Source organism: Kogia breviceps, chromosome 7, assembly GCF_026419965.1.
Source record: "Kogia breviceps isolate mKogBre1 chromosome 7, mKogBre1 haplotype 1, whole genome shotgun sequence".
Lineage (NCBI taxonomy): Eukaryota > Metazoa > Chordata > Mammalia > Artiodactyla > Physeteridae > Kogia > Kogia breviceps.
In genome coordinates this window covers 34,711,011-34,733,578 of record NC_081316.1, presented here as the reverse complement: position 1 = coordinate 34,733,578, position 22,568 = coordinate 34,711,011, and the positions used below count along the sequence as shown (strand labels likewise).

At 33.9% G+C, this 22,568-nt stretch overlaps 1 protein-coding gene across 1 annotated transcript in view; it reads left to right on the top strand.

Annotated features, from left to right (window-relative positions):
- ANO5 (anoctamin 5) overlaps window positions 1-22,568 on the top strand; it is a 100,133-nt gene that overhangs the window by 24,170 nt on the left and 53,395 nt on the right. Inside the window, 4 exon segments of the mRNA XM_059068236.2 lie at window positions 6,627-6,668; window positions 9,271-9,384; window positions 14,874-14,942; window positions 16,350-16,634. Of these exon segments, the coding sequence (XP_058924219.1) occupies window positions 6,627-6,668; window positions 9,271-9,384; window positions 14,874-14,942; window positions 16,350-16,634 (510 nt within the window).

The following is a 22,568-nucleotide window of genomic DNA, read 5'->3' as shown; positions in this document are numbered from 1 at the left end:
CCTTTTTTAATCGACTTTGTATTTTAGTATAGTTTTAGATTTACAGATTTATTATGAACATAGTACATAAAGTTCCTTATACGTCATGTACATTTTTCCCTATTTGCATCTTGCATTAATATGATATATTTGTTGCAAATAATGAACCAATATTTGTACATCATTATTAACTAAAGTCCATACTTTGTTCACATTCCCTTAGTTTTTCCCTGGTGTTCTTTTTCTGTTCCAGGATCTCATCCAGGACACCACATTGCATTTAGTTGTCATATCTCTTCAGGCTCCTTTTGGCTGTGACAGTGTCTCAGACTTTTCTCGTTTTCAATGACCTTCACAGTTTTGAGGCGTACTCGTCAAGTATTTTGTAGAATGTCCCTCAATTATGGCTTTCCTGATGATTTTCTCATAATTAGACTGGGATAGTGCATTTTTGGGAGGAAGACAATAGGAGTAAAATGCTTTTTTCATCACATTATATGAAGGGTACATTGCCTACCCACATGACTTATCATTCTTGATGTTAACCTTGATTGCCTGGCTTGAAGTCATATTTGTCAGCTTGCTCTACTGTGAAGTTTTTCTCCCTTTTTATACTGTAGAAGAAAGTCACTATGTGCAGCCCACTCAAGAATTGGGGGATTATGCTCCACTTCCTTAAGGGTAAATGAATTATTTGGAATAGGTCTATTTATGAGAAATAGGTCTCATTTATTTATTCATCAATTTATTTATACATTATTTGTATATTTATTTTTATCAGTTTGGGCTCAGAGATATTTATTTTATATTTTGCATTATAGACTCAGTACTACTTCATTTACTTTGTTGCTCAAATTGGCCTTGCTTTGATTATTAAGAGCATTTTGATTGATCCCTGTATCCCTTTGATATAACCCTATTGATTTTGCTTTGTTTTTAGCTTTTCTTACTTTCTGGCATTATAAGATGTTCTAAGCTCATCTCGTCTTGTACTTTTCCTGTGTCAGTCCCAGAATCAACTATTTTTCCAGAGAAATTTTCTTTTAATGTTATAGAAATATCACAAAAGAAAAATCTGTATCAATCAGGGTCCTATTAGGCATACTCAAAATAGGATAATTTGAGGAGGGCTTAATAAAAAACTTTTACAAATATGGGGTGCCAGAAAAGCCCAGTGTGTATATATCTAGTAACCATGAATCTATTATCATCCATAGAACTGAAGGGAATTGGGAGGGAACAATTATTAGATCCCAGGAGAGAGTCATGTACTTGAGACATTCTTGAGAGGCTTAATGACCCTCAGGGAAAGGATACAGCCTTCCTGAATCCAACCTCAGAAAGGAAGACATTTACACTCTTTTCCCTCCTTCCAATGATTTGTGGGAAGCCAGAAGTCAAAGGAGCTCTTTGATACCTATCAGTATAACCAGTCGCCCTCCCAAGAAAAAAAGCAGGGTAGAGATGGATAGAGAAGGGTTCTGCTGAGACAAGCCAAAGATATCCAGCAGGATATCATTGGATATATTTTCCTTTTGGAAAAAAATGTAATCCTACCATTTTTATGATAGAACTTCACTACTAATGATTCTATAAATACAGAGGAATTCACATAATTTAACCTTTTATTTTTTTATTTTATTTATTTATTTTTTAACCTTTTATTTTAAATAAAGTAGTCAACAGTGGATTTGATTGAGTACCTAAATGGCTAGCTAAATTGCTAGAAGGATGCTAAAACCATTAAATGAAACACAGAAAAATGGAGAAAATTATACCTAAAAGAACCTGTCTCAGAGTGAGTGCCATTTGTGTTGGGAGGAATAATTTGAAAAGTACTTAGTGTTTAAAGAAGGAGGAATGGGAATTGGAAAGGCACACTAGAGGCATGCCTTAATAACAATCAACATGCTATTAACAGGTTTTGAAGGGGTGTGGATCTTGTTCACCTCAGGGAAGATATTTCAAATATTTAATGACATGCTTGACATAGGCACAAACCAGCCAGAATGTACCTTTGAATAAATGAACCAGAAGCAATAAGTATGAATACAGATTAGTTTTTATAATTGATCTACATATGTATTTAGATATGATTGCTCTAGGACTCAGACATTTGTCTCCTAGAGATCTTATTCAGTCTCATGGCATTAAATACCAATGATATGTTGTAACACTTAAATTTAAGTTTCTAATATAGACATCAGACTTAAATATTAAGACCTTCAGACTTAAATATCCAGCCATTTCCCCATCATATGCATTTAAATATCTAAAGACATCTCAAGATTTACATGTCTAAAATGTAATTTTTCCCCAGACAAAAAACTGTTCTTTTGAAGTCTTTCATATCTTAGCTACATACAATCTATTCTAGTTGTTCAAGTTAAAAATTATCATCTTTATTGTTTATACATTACATACAATGAAATGCACCCATTTTAAGTGTACGGTTTGACAAATTTTAATGAATCACAACAATCAAGATATAGATTTCCATTACCTCAAAAAAGCTTCCTTTTGCTGTTTCACCTCTGCCCTAGGCAACCGCTGATTTGTTTTTTAAATTTTTTTTCTAAAATAATATGTTAATGGAATCATACTATATGATGTATGTAATAGTATATACTATTTTGTGTCTCACTACTGGCTTTTTTTGTTCAGAGACTCATCCAAAACTTCAAATGATACTGATAAATTGAATCTTGTTGAATATATCTGTAGTTTTTTGGTTTCTTTTATTTCCTTTTATTGCTAAGTAGTATTCCATTGTATGGGTATACCAAAATTTGTTTATCCATTCACCTGTTGATGGATATTTGAATTGTTTTCAGTTTGGGGACCATTATAAGCAAAGCTGTTAGGAACATTCATGTAAGAAGTGTTTGTATAGACATATTTTCATTTCTTTTCATTAATTTCCTAGGTGTAAAATTTCTGGACCATATGAAAAATGTATGTGTAACTTTATATGAAACTGCTAAACTATTTTAAAACGTGGTTGTATATTTTTCATTCCTACCAGTAATGCATGAGAATTCTAGTTGCTCTACATCCTCACCAGCACTTGATATTGTCAACTTTTTCACTTTAGTGACTGAATGGAGGTTATCTCATGGTTTCAGTTCTCATTATCCTGATGAATGATAATGTTACACATCTTTTCATGGGCTTATTGGCCATTCATACATCTTCTGTTAACTATATGTTCAAATCTTTTCTGTATTTTTAGAAATTGGATTATCTTTTTATTGACTTTTAAGAAGCTTTTATGTATTCTGAATGCAAAACCTTTGTCAGTTGTATTTATTGCAAACATTTTCTCCCAATCTGTGACTTTCCTTTTCTTTTACTTAACACTATTTTTAAAAATACAAAGTTTCAAAGTTTCAAAGTTCAATTTCTCATCCTTTTTCTTTTATGATCCATGTTTCTTGTGCTCTATCTAAGAAATATTTGTCTGCACCAAAGTAGGGGAGATTTTCTCAGATTTTCTTCAGTTTTATAGTTTTAACTTTTACTTTTGGTCTAGGATTCATTTTGAGTTAACTTTTGTAGACGACTTGTGGTGAGAATTAAATTTATTTACTTTTAAAATATGCATATTTAGCACTACCTGTTGAAATGACTGTCTTTTCCTCATAAATTACTTTAGAACCTTTGTGGAAACTGACTGTGTATGTGTGAGTTTATTTCTAAACTCTCTGTTCTGTCCCATCATATGTCTATTCTTATGCCAATATTACACTGTCTTGATTATTCTCACTTTATAGGAAGTATTAAAATCAGGTAATTATTTTTAATTCATTCTTCTTTATCAAAATTATTTGGCTACTCTAGATTTTTTACATTTCCAAATAAATTTTAGAATCAGCTTGCCAATTTCTAAAAGAAAAAATCTTATTGATATTTTGATTGGTATTGCCTAGAATCTATAGATCAATGTGAGGAGAATTTACATGTTAACAATATTGATCTTTCAATACATGACCATAAAATATATCTCTATTTTGATCTTTTTTAGTATATCTCAGCAATATTTTCATTTTCAATATACAAGTATTGCACATATATGTTAAATCTGTCCATAAATACTTCATATTTTTGATACTCATGTAAGTATTACGTTTTTTAAATTTCCAATTGGACATTGCCATACATATATATAATTTTTATCTTGGGTTTAAAAAAATATGCAGATTTAAAACACATGGCAGAATAATAATTCAAAATTTAAGAGTAAAGGTGTTCAAATTAGTATAATGAGAGAAAAATGCTATTGACAACTTCTATGTAGCACCAATAATATAGGTTTTCAATTCTATTCCTAGACAAGAGACTCTAAAGAATCTTTTTACAATTAAATTAGATTAAATTTAATGAATTGAAAAAGATATAGACAAATTATGTTTATGGCAAGTTTATAATATATGAGAATTTATTTTAATATTATGGTAATATTAAAAAGGCAAGAAAAATGTGTACATTAAATATAACCACTTATTATATTAAAAAATTCAGTGCATAGACAAAACCAGAAGTAAATACACCAATTAGTTACTGAAGTAACAAAGAAATAGGAACGATTTTAAAAATACCTTTTAATAAAAATACCTTTTAATAAAACACTAATAAGTTTTAGTGTTATCCATTTGTAATAAAACATGCACATATTCAGCACATGTTGGAAATATATAATAAAGTTATTAATTCTAAAATTTTAGTCTCTGGAATGTTAATTTTATCATTTTGTAATCAAGTCCTTTGGTGATCTTCATTTAATATATTTAAAACAAGTTTAAAATATATTAACTATTAAGTCAGTACTTTTTCAGGACCAATTGTTGATATTGAGCCCATTGGTTTTTGTACCATGAGGGTATCCGGTATTGAAAAAGCTCCAAAGTAACTTGCCATTAGATGTGTTGATCACAAAGGGCTTTTACCAGACATTTAGGTAACTTTTTTTTTTTTTTTTTGCGGTATGCGGGCCTCTCACTGTTGTGGCCTCTCCTGTTGTGGAGCACAGGCTCCAGATGCGCAGGCTCAGCGGCCATGGCTCATGGGCCTAGCCGCTCCGCGGCATATGGGCTCTTCCCAGACTGGGGCACGAACCCGTGTCCCCTGCATCGGCAGGCGGACTCTTAACCACTGCACCACCAAGGAAACCCTAGGTAACTTTTTATACACTGCATTCTCAGTACTCTTAATGTGATGACACTAGTTAACCCGTGACTCCAGGGCCAACTTATTCTTTAGGCACAGTAGGCACAGGATACTTTTTGGAGCCCATGGAAATGCTTTAATTTTAATTTCTTTTAAAATCAGAATTTAAAAAAACAAAAAAAATAATCATATATAGTATTTTTTAATTAAAAAAATTTTAATAGAGGTAGGGGCCCATGAAAGTCATAATATGGTCCTATGTGGCCTCTTAGTGTGTGACTGTTTCATTTCCCTTAACAATTCTGTGATGACTTTAGGTAAAACATCTGAGAAAAACAGTAACTTGTGAATCTCATGAAGGATCCCAAGAAAATCAAAGTGCTAAGGTGAAATGATTCAGCCCAACAGAAAATAACAGTTTAAAGTATGCTTTATACAATGACCAACATCCATCTTGTATCTGTTTTTAAATAACAGCATTTTAACTCACCTATACATAGTAGGCTCATCAGTTTACAGAGCAGGGACTTTCCTGCCTTAGTCACCAGTTGCTTAGGTCTCTTTAGCCTATTCCAGGAAAACAACAGTTTAAACAAAACTTTGCATGACAAGAACTGAAGCGCTTTATTGATAATTTTATTAGATAATTTATCATTTCATTATACTATAAAATACAATACTTGACTTTTTTGTGCCATAGGTTTTCTTTCAAATATTGATTATCCCAGATGTTTTTAATTAATTGCTTTGGTATTTTAAAAATAATGGTCATGGTAACTGAAGACTGAAGACAACTCAGCATTTAAATAATCAAATGACTTTTCCTTTTTTTCTTCAGTATTTTGGTAGTGAAGTATTTTAATGGTAATGAAAGATTCTTAATCTTTTTGGGATCTGATTAAACGTTTGGAACCTCTTCCTAAAAAAAAGTAATTACACACACATGTACATGATAATGGTAATTTCAGTGTTTTCTCAGTAATGAAGTATTTTACACTATTGGGTAAACTTTTAATACCATACATGGTCCCAGAATAACTGTAGTAATGTTGCTTTCTTTGTCTGATGTGTATAGGCATACTTAACAGAATACCTATTACACCTATTTTACTTTGCATTTCCATTCTCATGTTTTCCTTCATTATTCTTTTTTCTCTCTCTTTTTTTTTTTTTTTTTTTTGCTTCTTAATCCAGGTCCACAAATGTGTATTATTTAAAGTTACTGTAAAGGGATTTAGGGAAATTTACTTTGAAGTCTCCTTTTTTTTTCTTTCATGTATTTTTGATTGTTTTCTTCCTATTTTTTTTTATTCTTTTCTTCTGTCTTCTCTCACCCTCCAATTTAATTATTACACATACACATGCATATTCACATGAGTGATCATACTGAGAGTCTTGTTTGTTTGCATGTCTGTTTTTGCAGGGGATCTTTTCTTTAATCTTGGGCAGGATTTGCTAACTCTCTATTGATTGCTTCACAGTCTGCAAAGCGATACAATTTGTTCCTGAGGCGGCGTCTTATGGTAACCAGTGCTGAATGATGCTGCTTATGCTTTGGATGCATTGCTAGTGCTGCAGTGCTAGCCTGAGTCATTTTTGTTGCAATGAATACTATTGATTTGGGAGAGTTTGTCACTGATTCCTATTCCCCAGGCAACTGGGGTTTTAGAATGGTGATTATTAATCTTTTTTGGGTCTAATTCAAGCTTTGGAAACTTTTCCTAAAAAAATGTAATTACATACACACATAAATACACACACATGCACATACACATATACTCACATGCTGTTTACATACAGTTTCAGAAGTTTACGAATCCCCATCAAGAATCCAAGTTTATAAACCTCAGAAAAATGACCTCATTCAATAGCCACCCAGATATTTGCCTCACTATAAACAGGCATTTCCAAGAACAAATCAAACACAAATAAAAATATAAATACAAACCTTACACACACTGCAAAATATGATCTTAATGTCATGTCCTGAGCAAAACAAAAGAATGATGTGTTTTAATAGTGTTCAATTATATGTAACAAAATTATCAGGTTTTTCTGCCCCAGTTGGCTTCAACCAGTTTTTGTTAACAGTCCTAAGATATGTACCTCATGGTGATTTACAAGGCTACCAGTGATTTCTCTGTACTTAAAATTTTTTTTACAGTTTATAGTAAACTGACATAATGACAGAAATTTGGATTTTTCTAAGTAGCCAAAGGCTGGTTACCTTGGCTACCTTTCAGGAGAAGGGAATTACATACACCCATTTTGACTGAACATTCAGGAAATAATTAGATTCACTCTTCTAGTTACTTTGTTTGTTCCCTAATAGACAAGAACTCTTGAGTGTGATTTTTGTTGATTTCTATGTGCACATATTCTATCACCAGAACTTCTGTCTGTGGACATAAATTTATCTTGTGCAAACAATATGACCGCTTATAAATATATGGTGTTTAAAAGAACCCTCTACCATACAGAATATGACTGTCCCAGATTTAGAGCAAAAGGATTATTGTTTTTTCCCTCTAATTTTTTGCTTTGATTATATTTAATCTAATTAGTATTTTTTTTCCTTCCCCAGTTGGCTCCACAAATTTTGGTGAATTTTATAAGATATGCTAATACTGTGATGATTTACAAGAGCTCAAATAATTTTTTTGTTTTGTTCACCTTTTTTAGTGATTTATAATCAAGATATAACATGCAGTTTGAATTTTTTCAGGGTTTTCTTTTTGTTTGTTTTGTTTTACTTTCTTTTAGGAAAAGAGAGATGATTATGTATCCTTTGACTGGGGTGTAGAGAACTCAGACATAACATTTGAATTACTGTATTTTGATATGTAATCTCTAGACTCCCTGAATATTTTTGTTTCTTCATTCTTTTTTCCACTCATTTCCTCCTGTGCACTGGGAGCTAGTTCTTTCTGAGACACATCAGTTATGCATTCATATAGATAAAATACAGTTATTCTGTTCATAGACCACAGATCAAACATGAAATTTTTGTCTTATTCTTACTTGACTGATCTATAACCAATCCTTTTTATGGGTGATCTGCCTGGCCTGACTTGAACGAAAAACGGCATAGAGTACCATAAAAGAAACTCATAAACTAATATAAATACCAGTTATGAAAATTAAAAACCCAGTTCCCCAATCACAGGTTAGCTAAAGCAGTTGGAAAGTTGCCTATGTTATAAATTTGCATCACAGGGTTAGAGAGACCACTGACATGCACTGCATCATCTATTTACATCATTCTAGGTATTATATGTGGCCTATTCCAAATATTAACTGTTACATATTATATATAAACTATAAAGAACACCAAATCAGTCAAACATGAAATCTTTTCTTTCTGAAGCTCTCTAGTGTTTTTGCAGTTTTGAAAGGGGAGGAATTAATGAACTACACATGTGAAAGCTGAATTTGTAAGGTTAACTATTATCCTGAGAGAATAGATAACACAAATTTAAACAGCGGATTGCCTTTAGCTCACTTAGGAAGTTGATGTTGAAAGGAGATTTGCATGAGAGTTTACTTGTAGTGAAGCCAGCTGGCAAGCTAACTTGCTTTCTAATTTTTAACTGCACGTTGATTTCATTTTAACCCTTCAAAAGTTGAATTAGAAAGTAACAATTTTATGAAAACATACATATAAGCATTAGTCATAAGTTTATGTTCTTGCAGTGAGATTCATTAATTGGTCTATAATTAATTATACCCCCAAAGTAGTGTGTGACCATGAATTATTTGTTGGACTAATTGGTATATTGTTTAATGAAGATAAAAAGTCTCTCTGAATATGCATTTTGGGATCAATGTATACATGTATTCATTTTGTGTTTTGGTATAATTGTAGCATTTTTATTGTGTGTGCATGTAGTAAATATGCTTAGCTTCATCTTGAGTCTTTGGTGTTTAATATGTAACTTCTTTATGGCATTTCACTTTCTAAAATAAGCATGATCTTCTGTTGATGAAAATTCTGGTTGTCTTCATCTGTCATTTCAGGACTGAAAAAAATTAGATGGTGACCAAATTTTAGCTAACCCCTTTCACGTTTTTGCCATCTGAAAATAAAACTATAATTTAAAGTTGTGTCATTCATGTCTCCTGCAGTTTAAAAAAGATGAACAAAGCAAAGATTCTATCTTCTTCCGAGATGGGATTAGGCAAATTGATTTTGTGCTTTCCTATGTTGATGACATAAAGAAAGAAGCTGAACTGAAGGCCGTAAGTACTTATGTAAGAGAGATGGGAATAATAAAAAGAAACACGTTCTATGCTTTAACAGGGATGTTTCCTCTGAATTATGTGGTAAAAGTTAGCAGCCCCAGAGTGTTACTGAAAGCTGAAACTGAGTGAAAAGACTACAAAATACGCAGCCTAAGAATGGATGTGTAAAGTCAATTTTATTTTTTGGATATTTTGGACAGTGATTTCTTTTTCTTCTCCCAAGTGACTGATATATTTTTTATATAGCTCACCTTTGATATTGAATGTGACCTCCAGAATTTGAGGTGTATGTCTGAATATAATATTTATCTTTTGTGTTTAATTTTCATTTCAAATTTCATTAATCCATTTTATCTGAAGAGCCTTGATATTATGTTCTTTCTGACCTTATCAATTTCTGAACTTACATTATTTATTCTTTTTTTTTTACTTGTTTACTGTCTCTAACACCATAAATTAAGTTCACAAAACCAAGGACTTTGTCTTGTTCATTACTGTATACTCACATGCTTAGAACAGCAGTTAGAGCACAATGGATGCTTAATAAATATTAGATATTTGAAATAATGAATTAATATATTAATTCATATGGGTAAGCATATAAACACACATTTGCTAACATACTTACATAGGAAATAAATGTCACATAAAGTAAAAAACTGTAGCTATTATCCCCATAAGGCCCTGTACATAGCCATTTCTGTCCATTTCTTCCACCCTCTGCCTGGAAACTCTTCCACCAGACCTCTAAAATTCACTCACTATCACCATATTCAGCTCTTCTCTGAATGTCCCCTTCGAGTGTAGCTCCTCGTGTGGGTTTGGTGCCTTCCACAGCAGTCCTCTGAAGGGGTGGTGGTTTTTCCCTTACACTTTTTCTGGAAATGGGTGAATGCCTGCTCTCCTTTTATCTTATTGTTGATTACAGTCTATCCTCCCTAGCTCAGCCGTGAAACTCCTGAGTTTTAAATCTCATTGTAGTTATCGCTACCCTGCATTGTTGCTGTCATTAATCTGTCCCTGGTCTTCTGCTCTATTTCTCAACAATTTTAGCTCCTGGATCACTATCACTCTCTCCACAAATACTCCCTTTTTAAGTACTGATTATCTCAATGGTTATCTAGATGATTATTTTGGCATCCTATCCTCTCTGTTCCTTGAACTCCCTTTTGCAAATATCTTAGTCTCTAACTCATCCATTCACTCCCCTAGAACTTGTCATTACCAATAACTACAACTCTTTATAATCTTATTCAAAGTATCCAACTGTCTGACCAATCCCTCGAATATGTCTGACCAATACCCTTCTTCCTTCAACTGCACCAGGACCAGGTAAGACACAATTATCTTAACTACCTTGTTACTGCTGCTCCTTATCTTTATGCTCTATTTTATGCTTATTCAGTTTAAATCTCATATCACGTTATACTGTATTGCATGTGCCATCAAATCCCTTGCCCATCTCTCAATTGTACTTAACTTTGAAAAACAATTTTAGTTAAACCCAGCTCTCCACCTGAAAATGCTAGAACCATGCAGAAAGACAGACATACAATTCACTTGCTGGTTTTATCTCATATTTGTATATTTGTGCTGATAGATCTCAACTCAGTCCTTAATGCTATCTGGCAGTCATACTTTACTTCCTTAATTTATTCAGTTTCCCACTCTCCTGGGTGACTGTTTTATAACTTTTTCTCCCTCACACCTTCTATGTATCCTCCCCATTTTCAAGCTTAGCTGACCGCTTTTCTAAGTCACTGAGAAAACTGAAGCAAGTAGAAGAGAAATTCTTAATTTTCATTACCACATTTGTCCATCTACCAGCATCTTCCACCTGTATAATCTACCTTTCTTCCTTTTACCATAGATGAACTATTTATCCTTCTATCTAAAGCCAACACATTTGCTTGTGTTCTAGATCCCTTTCTTTTTGCTTACCATTTAGGGGTCAACAAGACTACCCCCAGGTTTGCTGACTCACTGAAAGGACTCACAGGACACAGCATGTAGCCATACTCAATGGCTATGTTTTATTGCAATGAAATAATAAAAGCAGAATCAGCAAAAGGAAAAGATGCATGGGGCAAAGTCCAGAGAAAACCAGGAGCAATTATAAGGGTTCTGTCCCAGTGGAGTCACATAGGATGCAGTTAATTCCTCCAGTAACAATGTATGACATCACATTGGAAGTACTGTTTACTAAGGAAGCTCATTAAAGACTCAGTGCTGTAGGATTTTATTGGGGGCTGGTCCTTGTAACCTTCTGCCTATCTCATACCAACATTTCGTAGTCCCAGAAGAAAGCAGATGTTCAGTATGAACTACATAGTTTGTACAAACAGTTGAGGTAAAGTGAACCACTCTTAGTAGTTCTGGGAATGGTAGGAACCCTCACAAAAACCAAGTTCCCAGACACCAGAACCAACCTTGCAGGCAGGCCTTTCTAAGGATAGCAGTTTCAAGCCTGTTATATTTCTTTTCTGTATACCTACTTAGGGATATTGCTTTTACGATTCTTTCCTCTCTCTTAAAATTGCATTTTGTGTTGTTCTTTACCGGATCATTTCTTTCAACAAATAAATGTGCTGTTAATTCTTCCATATTAAAAAAAAATTAAAAAGCAAGCACAAAAACCTCCTCTTAATCTCAATTTCCCTGCCAGCTAATGTCGATTTCTCAATTTCCCTTTTGCCCAGTTTTCTCTTAAACCCATTCCTATCAGTCCTTAATGTCACCCACTCTGCTTATCTTCAGATAAATGAATTCAGTGATCAAGTCTCAACCCTCATCTTGCTTAACCTGTTAGCAGCATTTGCCACTGCTTACCATTTCCTTCTCTACAGTTTATGTTCTTCACTCAGATTCCAGGTCTCCACATTCTCTTAGTTTTCTTCTTATTTCACTAGCCACTCCTTCTCAATCTTTTCTTCTCCCTGATTTCTTGTTGTTGAGTGCCTTAGGTTCAGTCCTTAATCCTCTTCTTTTCTCAGCCTACCTTGATTTCTTTGATGATGCATCCTGTCTCACAGTTTTAAAATTTAAAACCATGTTTGTGCTAATTCCAAAGTTTACCTTTCCAGTTTGTACTTCTTTCCCATGTGACTATTCTGCATCTCTACTTGGAAGTCTTACAGAATCTCAGACTCAGTGGGTCTAAAATGAGCTCCTGGACTTCCCCTGAAAGCCTGATTCATCTACAAGTCTTCCCCAACTATAATTATTTATCATACATTTCAGTAGTTGCAAAGGATATAATCTATAATGTTTTGTAAATGGTCCAGTTTTTAGCATATATCCCTAGAAGGTAAATACCATGGAAATTTGACACTCACCATCATTTATTTTTAAAAATGAATTATATGAAGAAACTCTTTTTTTTTTTTTTTTTTTTTTTTTTTTGCAGTATGCGGGCCTCTCACTGCTGTGGCCCCTCCCGTTGCGGAGCACAGGCTCCGGACGCGCAGGCCCAGCGGCCATGGCTCACGGGCCTAGTCGCTCGGCAGCATGTGGGATCTTCCCGGACCAGGGCACGAACCCGTGACCCCTGCATCGGCAGGTGGACTCCCAACCACTGCGCCACCAGGGAAGCCCAGAAACTCTTTTTTAACACTGAATTTTACATCATTTATTTTTCTCTACCTAAAATTTTCCTTCCACTCTGTCCACATAATTTTTTCCTAATTTAAGTGTTTTATCTTTGGGAGTCTTTTATTGTTTGTTCAGTCTTAAGTTTGCTACAACAAATGTGTATATACCTTGAAATATTTTTATTTCCTTTCACCAGAACAGTCTAAGCTTTAAAATTCTTATGAGGTTTTTTGTTTTTTTTACAACTGTACAAGTGTATAATTGATAAAACATCATGAATATACTACTACAATATTTGACAAGTAGTTATCAAACATCAAAAGTAAAGTCATCCTAAATGCATCAATTAATGAAATGAACACAGGGGCTTTAAACAGTATTTTCCACATTCCACCATCTAATGGGAAGCAGACACATAGCACAGGGAGATCAGCTCGGTGCTTTGTGACCACCTAGAGGGGTGGGACAGGGAGGAGATATGGGGATAGATGTCTATGTATAGCTGATTCACTTTGTTATAAAGCAGAAACTAACACATCATTGTAAAACAATTATAGTCCAATAAAGATGTTAAAAAAAAACTCCAAAAACAATATTTTCCTTATTCGTAGATGAATGAGAATTATTCCTAGAATGAGATAGTTCAGCTTCAAGTATATGCTATTTTTATATATGTTTGTATAAATTAAGCTTGTTCAGATAAATAAGTAGATTGGAATAGAAAAGGTACTGTTTTAGCAGTTTGAATCTTTTTTGAGCTCCTGAATTGTAGCCCGAAATTACAAAGTGATTTATCATAAAAGTAATGTTTAATGGTCTGTCACCTAATAATGCTCTTAGCTCGGCCTTCAGTTTTACTGAACTCAGAGAATTGGTGTCCACATGACTTGCAAAAGCATTTGTTACTACAGTGAAAAGATTCACTTTTTTAAATACTGATAACAATATTTTGAATGTCCCTCTCTGCCCCTGTTGTTTTGTTTTGTTTTTGCTTTCCTGGATGTTCACAGCCTGACTTATCTTTGGTAACCTAGGAGAAGGGCAATTGTGAAAGGGTATCAGAGAAAGGAGAATTATTCATAGACATATTCTCACATGTAGTAAACTTTAGAAATTGAGAAAAAGAACCCATTAAAATTATATTTTATTCCTTGTAAAGTTTGAAGATCTCTCAAGGTGGACATATCCATTTGAAGATGTGTCCTGTAATATCCTAGAGAAACCTTTTACATTTTCAGTTACTATTTTTCACACTTAAATCATAATTTTTTACATTTAAGTCACATTTACAGTTTTTCACACTTACATGAGTTAAATCATACTTGAATTATACTTAAATCACTGTTATAATATTTTCACACTTAAATCATAAAGCCAAAAGATTTTTCAACAATTAATCATTATTTTAAAGCCCACAGTAATGATTATTTGCATTTAATTGAATTAAATTTAATTTTACTTTTTCTAAGTGAAATTATTCTTCATGATTAAAAAGTCATGATGATATTTTGGCTTAAAATTGCATTAAATATGTCCTTTATTTGAAGAAGACTGATATCTTTGTAGTACTGAATCTTCCCAACTAGGAGTATAATATGTCTCTCTGTTTATCAAATTTTTTATGTTAATTAGTAAAGTTTTCTACATTTTTTTCAGATAGAGGTCCTGCATATTTTCTGAAGATTATTCCTAGATATATTGGATTTTTATAGTTATACTGTGATTTATAATATAGGTGAAAAGCAGGCTGTGGCACTCAGATGGGGGTAATACATAGAGTACTTTTATATACAACCAAGGGACCATCTGGAGGCACAGTCATTGTGTAAGAAGTCTGTTTATTGCTGGGCAAATAAAAGGGTTTTACATAATTCTACTAATTTGTTTTTCCATAGGAAAGAAGAAAAGAGTTTGAACAAAATCTCAGAAAAACAGGTCTTGAGTTGGAAATTGAAGATAAAATGGTAAATGTAATTGTTAATTTGTATCAGCGTCTTGGTTTTTTAAGTTTTATTTTCTTCTCCTCTGACCTTTGACTGGCTACACTTTGTGTTTGGGAGTAAAACAATAGTTTTTTGGGCTACTGACATGTAACTGGTGATGGTAGGGCCTGTGGTCTTCCAGGTAAATAAGTAGGTCAGTGCTCTGAATTTAAGATGATAAGGGATGAGTGGAACACTTTAAAAATAGGCATAAATAGTTCTAGTCAAGATCCAGAGGAAGTAAAGACATGGTTTTTGTTTCATATCTGTGTCATTTTGAAGGCAGCCTATAATCTAGCACCCTAACTAGTTAACCTGGCTATCTTGCAACAAAACCTTCTAGTTAAGCCAAGACACTTTTTGTGCTCATGAATATGCCAAGTTTTTTTTTAACCTCCTATCATTTATTGGTTTTCTAGAATTTCCTTCAAAATTACTTTTAAAGACCTATTTCAGATCCCACCCTGTCCATGAAACTCTAATACTCTCTACTTCTAAATTAATAGTCTCTACTTCTTATTTATCCCTGTTTTTTACTGAACTAGTAAATATGAATTATACCACATATTCTATGTGTAACTTAATTATTCTCCTGTGTAATGAACCCTTATTACCTAAAGTTCCTCCTTTAGGTGTAAGTGATACATCAAAACTGGGTAAGAAGAGGGAGTATATCTTTTTTTAAAAAAAATTAATTAATTTTGTTTATTTATTTTTTGGGCTGTGTTGGGTCTTCATTTCTGTGCGAGGGCTTTCTCTAGTTGCGGCGAGCGGGGGCCACTCTTCATAGCAGTGCACGGGCCTCTCACTATCGCAGCCTCTCTTGTTGTAGAGCACAGGCTCCAGACGCTCAGGCTCAGTAGTTGTGGCTCACGGGCCTAGTTGCTCCGCGGCATGTGGGATCTTCCCAGACCAGGGCTCAAACCCGTGTCCCCTGCATTAGCAGGCAGATTCTCAACCACTGCGCCACCAGGGAAGCCCGAGGAATATATCTTATACTTTGTATGTATTTCTCATATACCCTAAACACAGTTCTAAGCTTATAGCTGGTTGCTAAAAACTTAAGAGATTTCCCAGAACCACATGTGTTTCTATGGACTTCAAACTAGTGTACATTGGTCCTGAAATATATTTTTTAAAATATTTTTTGTCTCTGTCTATCTCTGTTTCTCTCTCTCTCTCTCACACACACACATATAGTATACACATATATACATAAAGATGTAAGTATAATATGTATAACTGTTTTGAGCATTTGCAAAGTTTTGCTCAAATTTTTCAATAACTTGAAAATACTTGATGTCTTTAATTTGTTTGAGATTTTTGTAAAATTTTCTTTCTTTAATCAACTCAGTAATCTTTCTGTTATTTTGCCTCCATTTTATACAGAACTCTGAAGATGGGAAAACTTATTTTGTCAAGATCCATGCCCCTTGGGAGGTATTAGTTACTTACGCTGAAGTGTTGGGAATCAAAATGCCTATTAAGGAGAGTGATATTCCTCGAGCTGACAAAATCCCTTTTAGCTGTATGCTTGGGCCTCTGAAGCTCCCAAGGAATGTGAAGCATCCTCATGCTGAATATTTCACTGCCCAATTCACCAGACATCGGCAGGAGCTCTTCCTCATTGAAGATGAGTCAAGCTTCTTTCCATCCTCATCAAGAAACAGAATTGTAGGTAGAGAAGACCTTTGGGCACATCCCTTGGTGTAAGGGATGTGTGCCTGTGTGTGCTTTTATATGTATGTGTGTGTGATACTATGTCTACAAGGTGTTTCTGTGTAAATTTCGATAAGTGTTCAGTGGTATTGGGCAGGTTTGAAAGGCTACTTGGACCGCTTAACCCTGTTAACCTCCCTACTTCTCCAGCTGTTGTTTAAAAATGAGTGGTTGACAGTGAGGACACAGCAAAGAGAGGCCTCTTGCAATATTGGGGAAATCACTTAATTGAGAGCCAGAGGACTTTGGTTTTGTAAGATTTTTGTAAAATGGTTTTATAAACTTATAGTTTGGTTTTATAAATTCAGTGCATAGCAGAAAGAATATTGGTCATTCCAACTGGAAATGGAATGTTTTAATTTCTTTGTATATGGTGTTGACTGAAAAAAATGCACAACCTAAAAGTTGAGAATTATGTTTTATTCAAGGACATTACTGCGAACTCTGAGGAACTGTTATAACAGGTAAGAGAGGAGCCAGGGTACATAGGACTTGTTGCTGGAAAAAATACATGTAGTGGGACATTAAAAGATTACTACTAATCACAGAAATCAGATATCTCAAGTTAATGATTTAAGTGCTTTTCTATGCATGGGAAGATGCAAGAGTCTGGGCTCATTGAAATTATCTCTTTGCTATGCCTCTTAACTATGTAGGACGTGTATCCTGTTTTTTCCATCCTGAATTCCCTGTTGTGGGGAGGCTACAGTGGCTGACAGCTTTGTGGCAGGCAACATTCCTTGTTTACTGACATGGCAGGTGCCATATTACTTTGTTCACAATAGATAGCATTTGAGAAACATCAGAACTTTTTCCTTTCATTTAAAACTGTTTTCAGTCTTTCTTTTTTTTAATTTTTTTTAATTTTTGTTTTTAGTCTTTTGAATAATATTTCCTCTCCATCTGTAGTCCTAGGGTCTTGAAATTTCCCATTGGAAACCTGTCTCCTATTCACAGTTTCTGTGCCACTGTCTTTTCCTGTTAAGAAAGGAGTAATAGCTACCTCATAGGTTACCCTGAGAATTCAGTGAGTTAAGGTGTGAATGACTTTGACTAGTTTCTGGAACATACTAAGGGTTCAATAAGTGTGAGATATTATTATTGATCTGACTTTATAGGAAAAAAAATTCAGGTTCTTTGTTGCTCTTACCCCATGTATCTGTTACCTATTAATGAAGTTACCAGGGTCCTAACAATCACAAGACCCTTCCCCTTGAGACTACTTACTCTCTTTCCCTGAAGAATGAGAGACTTCCTTCCGTTTAGGTTCAGCACTCTTAAGGGTCTAAGAAGGATTTTGAAATAATCGTTTTTCTAGTCCCTAGTTATATATATATTTTTAAATTCACTGACAGAAATATTAAACAAAAGGTAGTGCCTAGAATTTATATAAAAATTGCAAATCCACAAACAAAATTTTCTTCCTTTTCCTACCTGGATTAAAAAGTAGCAGCAGCAACAACAAATATAAGAGGCAACCTTTAAGGGAATGTTGAGCACACGGTATGGAATCAGATGGCCTGGTTTCAGTTAATAGCTCTACTGTCTAAACAAGATAACCTCTTAAAACAGAGAGGATGGTAGACTGGCATTTTTCAGAAGATCAAATGAAAGAATGTACATGAAGCACTCTGCAAACCGTAAATCCTTCAGATATACTGGTTGCATTAAAAAGTTGCCAGCAAAAGGCCAGTGAACCTGTAGGAACAACTTAGCAACTTGCTCAGATATAGAAATGTCAGTACTCATTTATCTTTACTTGTTCTTTGTAAAGAGTGCCAATGTCTTAGATTAATTCAGCATTAAAACTCAACAGTTGGGATGAATTGGGAGATTGGGATTGACATATATACACTAATATGTATAAAATAGATAACTAATAAGAACCTGCTGTATAAAAAAATAAATAAAATTCCAAAAAAACCCCTCAACAATTTCCTCTCCTTCATAGTGGAGCAATACTGTTCTTGCTCTGTTCAGGAAATTATTTGGAAGATTGATGTAGAAAATACCCTTCCTTCCTATCTTCATCCAGAATACTGTAGTTCACGTATGTACAAATGTACAGTATTACAAGAGCATCTTACATTGGTACAGAATTTCATACTTTTCAAAGCATCTTCACAATCATCATGACATCTGAGGCTCACGATATATATTTCTAATATCTAATTTATAGCTGTAACATAATTTTATAAAACATTTTCACTTCTGACAGTTTTTGAGTTTGTTTCCAGTTTTTCTGATGTTGCAAACATTCTGCTGTTTACAACCTGGTATTTACATATTTCGGCATATATGTAGATTTTTCTGCAAAATAGATACCACATAGAAAATTTCTGAATCTAAGAGCATGCGCATTTAAAAATGTATATGTGTTACACTATCACCCTTTACAAAGTTATGTACTAATTTAGAGTCCTGTTAACAATATAGGAGAATGCTGTTTTCCACATATCTTTCTCAACACTAAAAAGTACCAATATTTCTTTTTCTTTCTTTTTAAACTGTAGCATAAGATAAATAGAGATAGGCCCACAAGTGTGCACTGCTCTTTGAATTCAGTCACAAAATGAACACAGCTATGTAACCACCACCCAGATCGAAAGAGAAAACTTTCCTAGCCCTCCAGAAGCCCTAGTGCCTCCTTCCAGTCACTATTCCTGACCCTCTCAGCAGAGGTAGACTTTCACTTTTAACAGCAGAGATTAGCATAGTCTGTTTTTAAACTTTATAAAAAATGGAGTCACACGGTATATATTCTTTTGAGTCTGGCTTCTTTGGCTCAACATTTATTTGGTTGATTAAATTAGCTATGGTTGGTTAATTGTCTGAGCTTTTATTTGTTAATTTTCATTATTTCTATGGAAACTTATTTGTGTATGTATCATGGTTTAATTTGCAATCTCAAATGAGATTGATCTCCTTGTTTATATTTATTGGGCATTTAGATATGCACTTCTGTTAAGTCTCTGCTATTGTCTCTTGATTTTGTTTTTCAGTTAGGTCTTCCCTTGTTGATTTGTAGGAACAGTTTATATATTCTTTATTTGAACACTTTATATTCATTATATATTTTACTGATATTTTCTTACTTTTTGATTCCTTTTTCATTCCTTTTCATAAACAAATGTTTTTAATTTTAATGCGCACTTGACTCTTGAACAACATGGGTTTGAAATGCAAGGGTCCACTTATACATGGATTGTTTTCAATAGTAAATACTACACTACTGCATGATCCATGGTTGGTTGAATTCTTAGATGTGGAACCACAGATATGGTGGGACCTTGTGTACAGAAGGCAAACTATATATTAATCTCACATTTTTGGCTGCCCAAAGGGTCAGTGCCCCTACCCCAACGTTGTTCAAGAGTCAACTGTAGTCTACTTTCTCGAACCTTTACTTTATGAATAAAGCTGTTAACCTTTAACTACCACCAAGATCATGAAGTTATTTTCTGTATTCTAGAAGTTGTATTATTTTACTTTTCACATTGAGAACTACTATCCACATAGAATTAATTTTTCTTCATGGTGCAAAATAGAGGCCTTTTCTCCCCCACATGTGTAGTGATTTGACCTACACCAATTATTGAAAACATTCAACTTTTCATACTGTTTTACAGTTCCCTCTTTGTCATAACTCATGTGTCTAGATATTCATAGATCTAATTCTGGGTTTGATTCTGCTGCTTTGATCTGTGTCTGTTTTTGTATCCATACTGACAATGTTGAACTATGCCTGAGTTCTGTTCCTGGAAAATCGGGACAATTTAAAGAAATCTCCCATTCTTCTTGTTCTGTAAAACCGCTTACGGCAAAGAACCACCCATCCCTATATGACTTAAAGAATATTCATAGATAACCCCCCTGTTTGACCTGACAGCACTGTTTGCCACATAATTTATTCTAAATTCATCTGCTAATTGAAGTGTTCATCAGTATTAGTTGTCTCTATCCCAAATAATAATAATAAAAATAAAAACTTCTCATTTATCTATGTGGAGCAGGTAGTTACAGCGTGGAACCAGGTACCTAGACTACACTCCCACAGAGCCAAGGTAACAGGGATGTTATCTTTCTTGATGTTTACACTTAAAAGAGATGGTTCCTGGAAAACTTAAGAAAAACACTCCTGAGTTATGAAACTGTCAAGAGGCTTATTTAGCTTTTAAAAATATTTACATACATCTCAAAGAGAAGAGAAAAAGAATTTAAAATTACAAGTTCTCTAAAAGAAATGCTGTAAGATTTGGCACCAGGGAAATTTCAGTTCTTTGCTTCCTTCTTCCGTCCCTCCATCTTTCTTTACTCTCTTTCTTCTTTCTCTCTCTTTCTCCCTTCCTTCCTTCCTTCCTCCCTCCCTCCCTCTCTTTCTTTCTTTCCAAATTTGTATTCTTAAAGTAATCATATTTGCAAGTATATACTTAATCCAGTGACCCTGCAAATGTGCAAAATAATTTTGAGATTCCTTAAAATAGTCTTACTGTTAATAATAGCAAACACTTAAATAGCACTTACTATGTACTAGGCATTTTTTTTTTGAACAACATAGTGATTCAATAATTTTGCAGATTATACTCCATTTAAAGTTATAAAATACTGGCTATATCCCCTGTGCTGTACAATATATCCATGTATGCTATTTATTTTATTCATAGTAGTTTGTACCTCTTATTCCCTATCCCTATTTCACCCCCTCCCTCCATCCCTCTCCACAATGGTAACCACTAGTTCTCTATCTTTGTGAATCTGTTTGTTTTGTTATATTCATTCATTTATTTTATTTTTTAGTTTATACATATAGCATTCTACTGTAAGTGATAGCTTACAGTATTTGTCTTTCTCTGACTTATTTCACTAAGAATAATACCCCCCAGGTCCATCCATGTTGTTGTGAATGGCAAAATTGACTTCTTTTTTTGTGGCTGAGTAGTATTTTAGGTCTATACTTACCCTTACAGTTTCTTTCTTCTGTTATTACTTTATGGTAATAAAGGTTAGACACAGGTTAGACACATTCCCATTCTTTGTTTCATAAATGGTTAGCTGAACTATGTATCCTCATTGATCCCTTGAAACAAAGGACTGTTAGGTAAATTAACCAAAATTCAGTTGAACTTACTTCCCCAAAAGACCCTAAACTTTGCTGCACCCTCAACCTTAGCCAATGTTGGCATGTAGACTGGCCCTTCCTTAACACAAAGAAAGACACTTCCTGAACTTGGCTTACTTCTCCCTATAAAAGAAGTCATTTTATGCTTGGCTTTTCAAATGTTCCCAGATCTCTCTATTGCAACAGTCCCCCTCATCCTCTTGCAGTAATCGTTAAAATCTTTCCTAAGTTGAGATTTGTTTTGGTTTGACAACACCATGCTGTATTTATTACCATAGCTTTATAATAAGTCTTAATATCTGGAAGAGTAAAATTTTCCACTTTGTTAGCTCCCCAGTACAGAGTTCTTTTTGTAGAATCTTTTTGGTAAATCTTTCCTAGGGAAATAATCCAAAATATGTAAAATAGTTAATATTTATCACATTATTTATAAAATTAAAACAGCTTTGCATAAATTATCATTTATTTACCAAGACATAATATTAAACTGCCCTTAAAATGAATAACCAGATTAGATAATGATGATTAATGTTTGTCAAGGGTGACAAACATTTCAATCAACAATTCCTTAAACAATAAAATATTTAAAAGGAGAGGTGAAGAGAAGTATATCTAAAACAGTGCTAAGAAGAAGGACCTTCAAGATGTTGGAGGAGAAAGATGTGGAGATCACCTTCCTTCCCACAAATACATCAAACACATCTACATGTGGGACAGCTCCTACGTAACACCTACTGAACACTGGCAGAAGACCTCAGACTTCCCAAAAG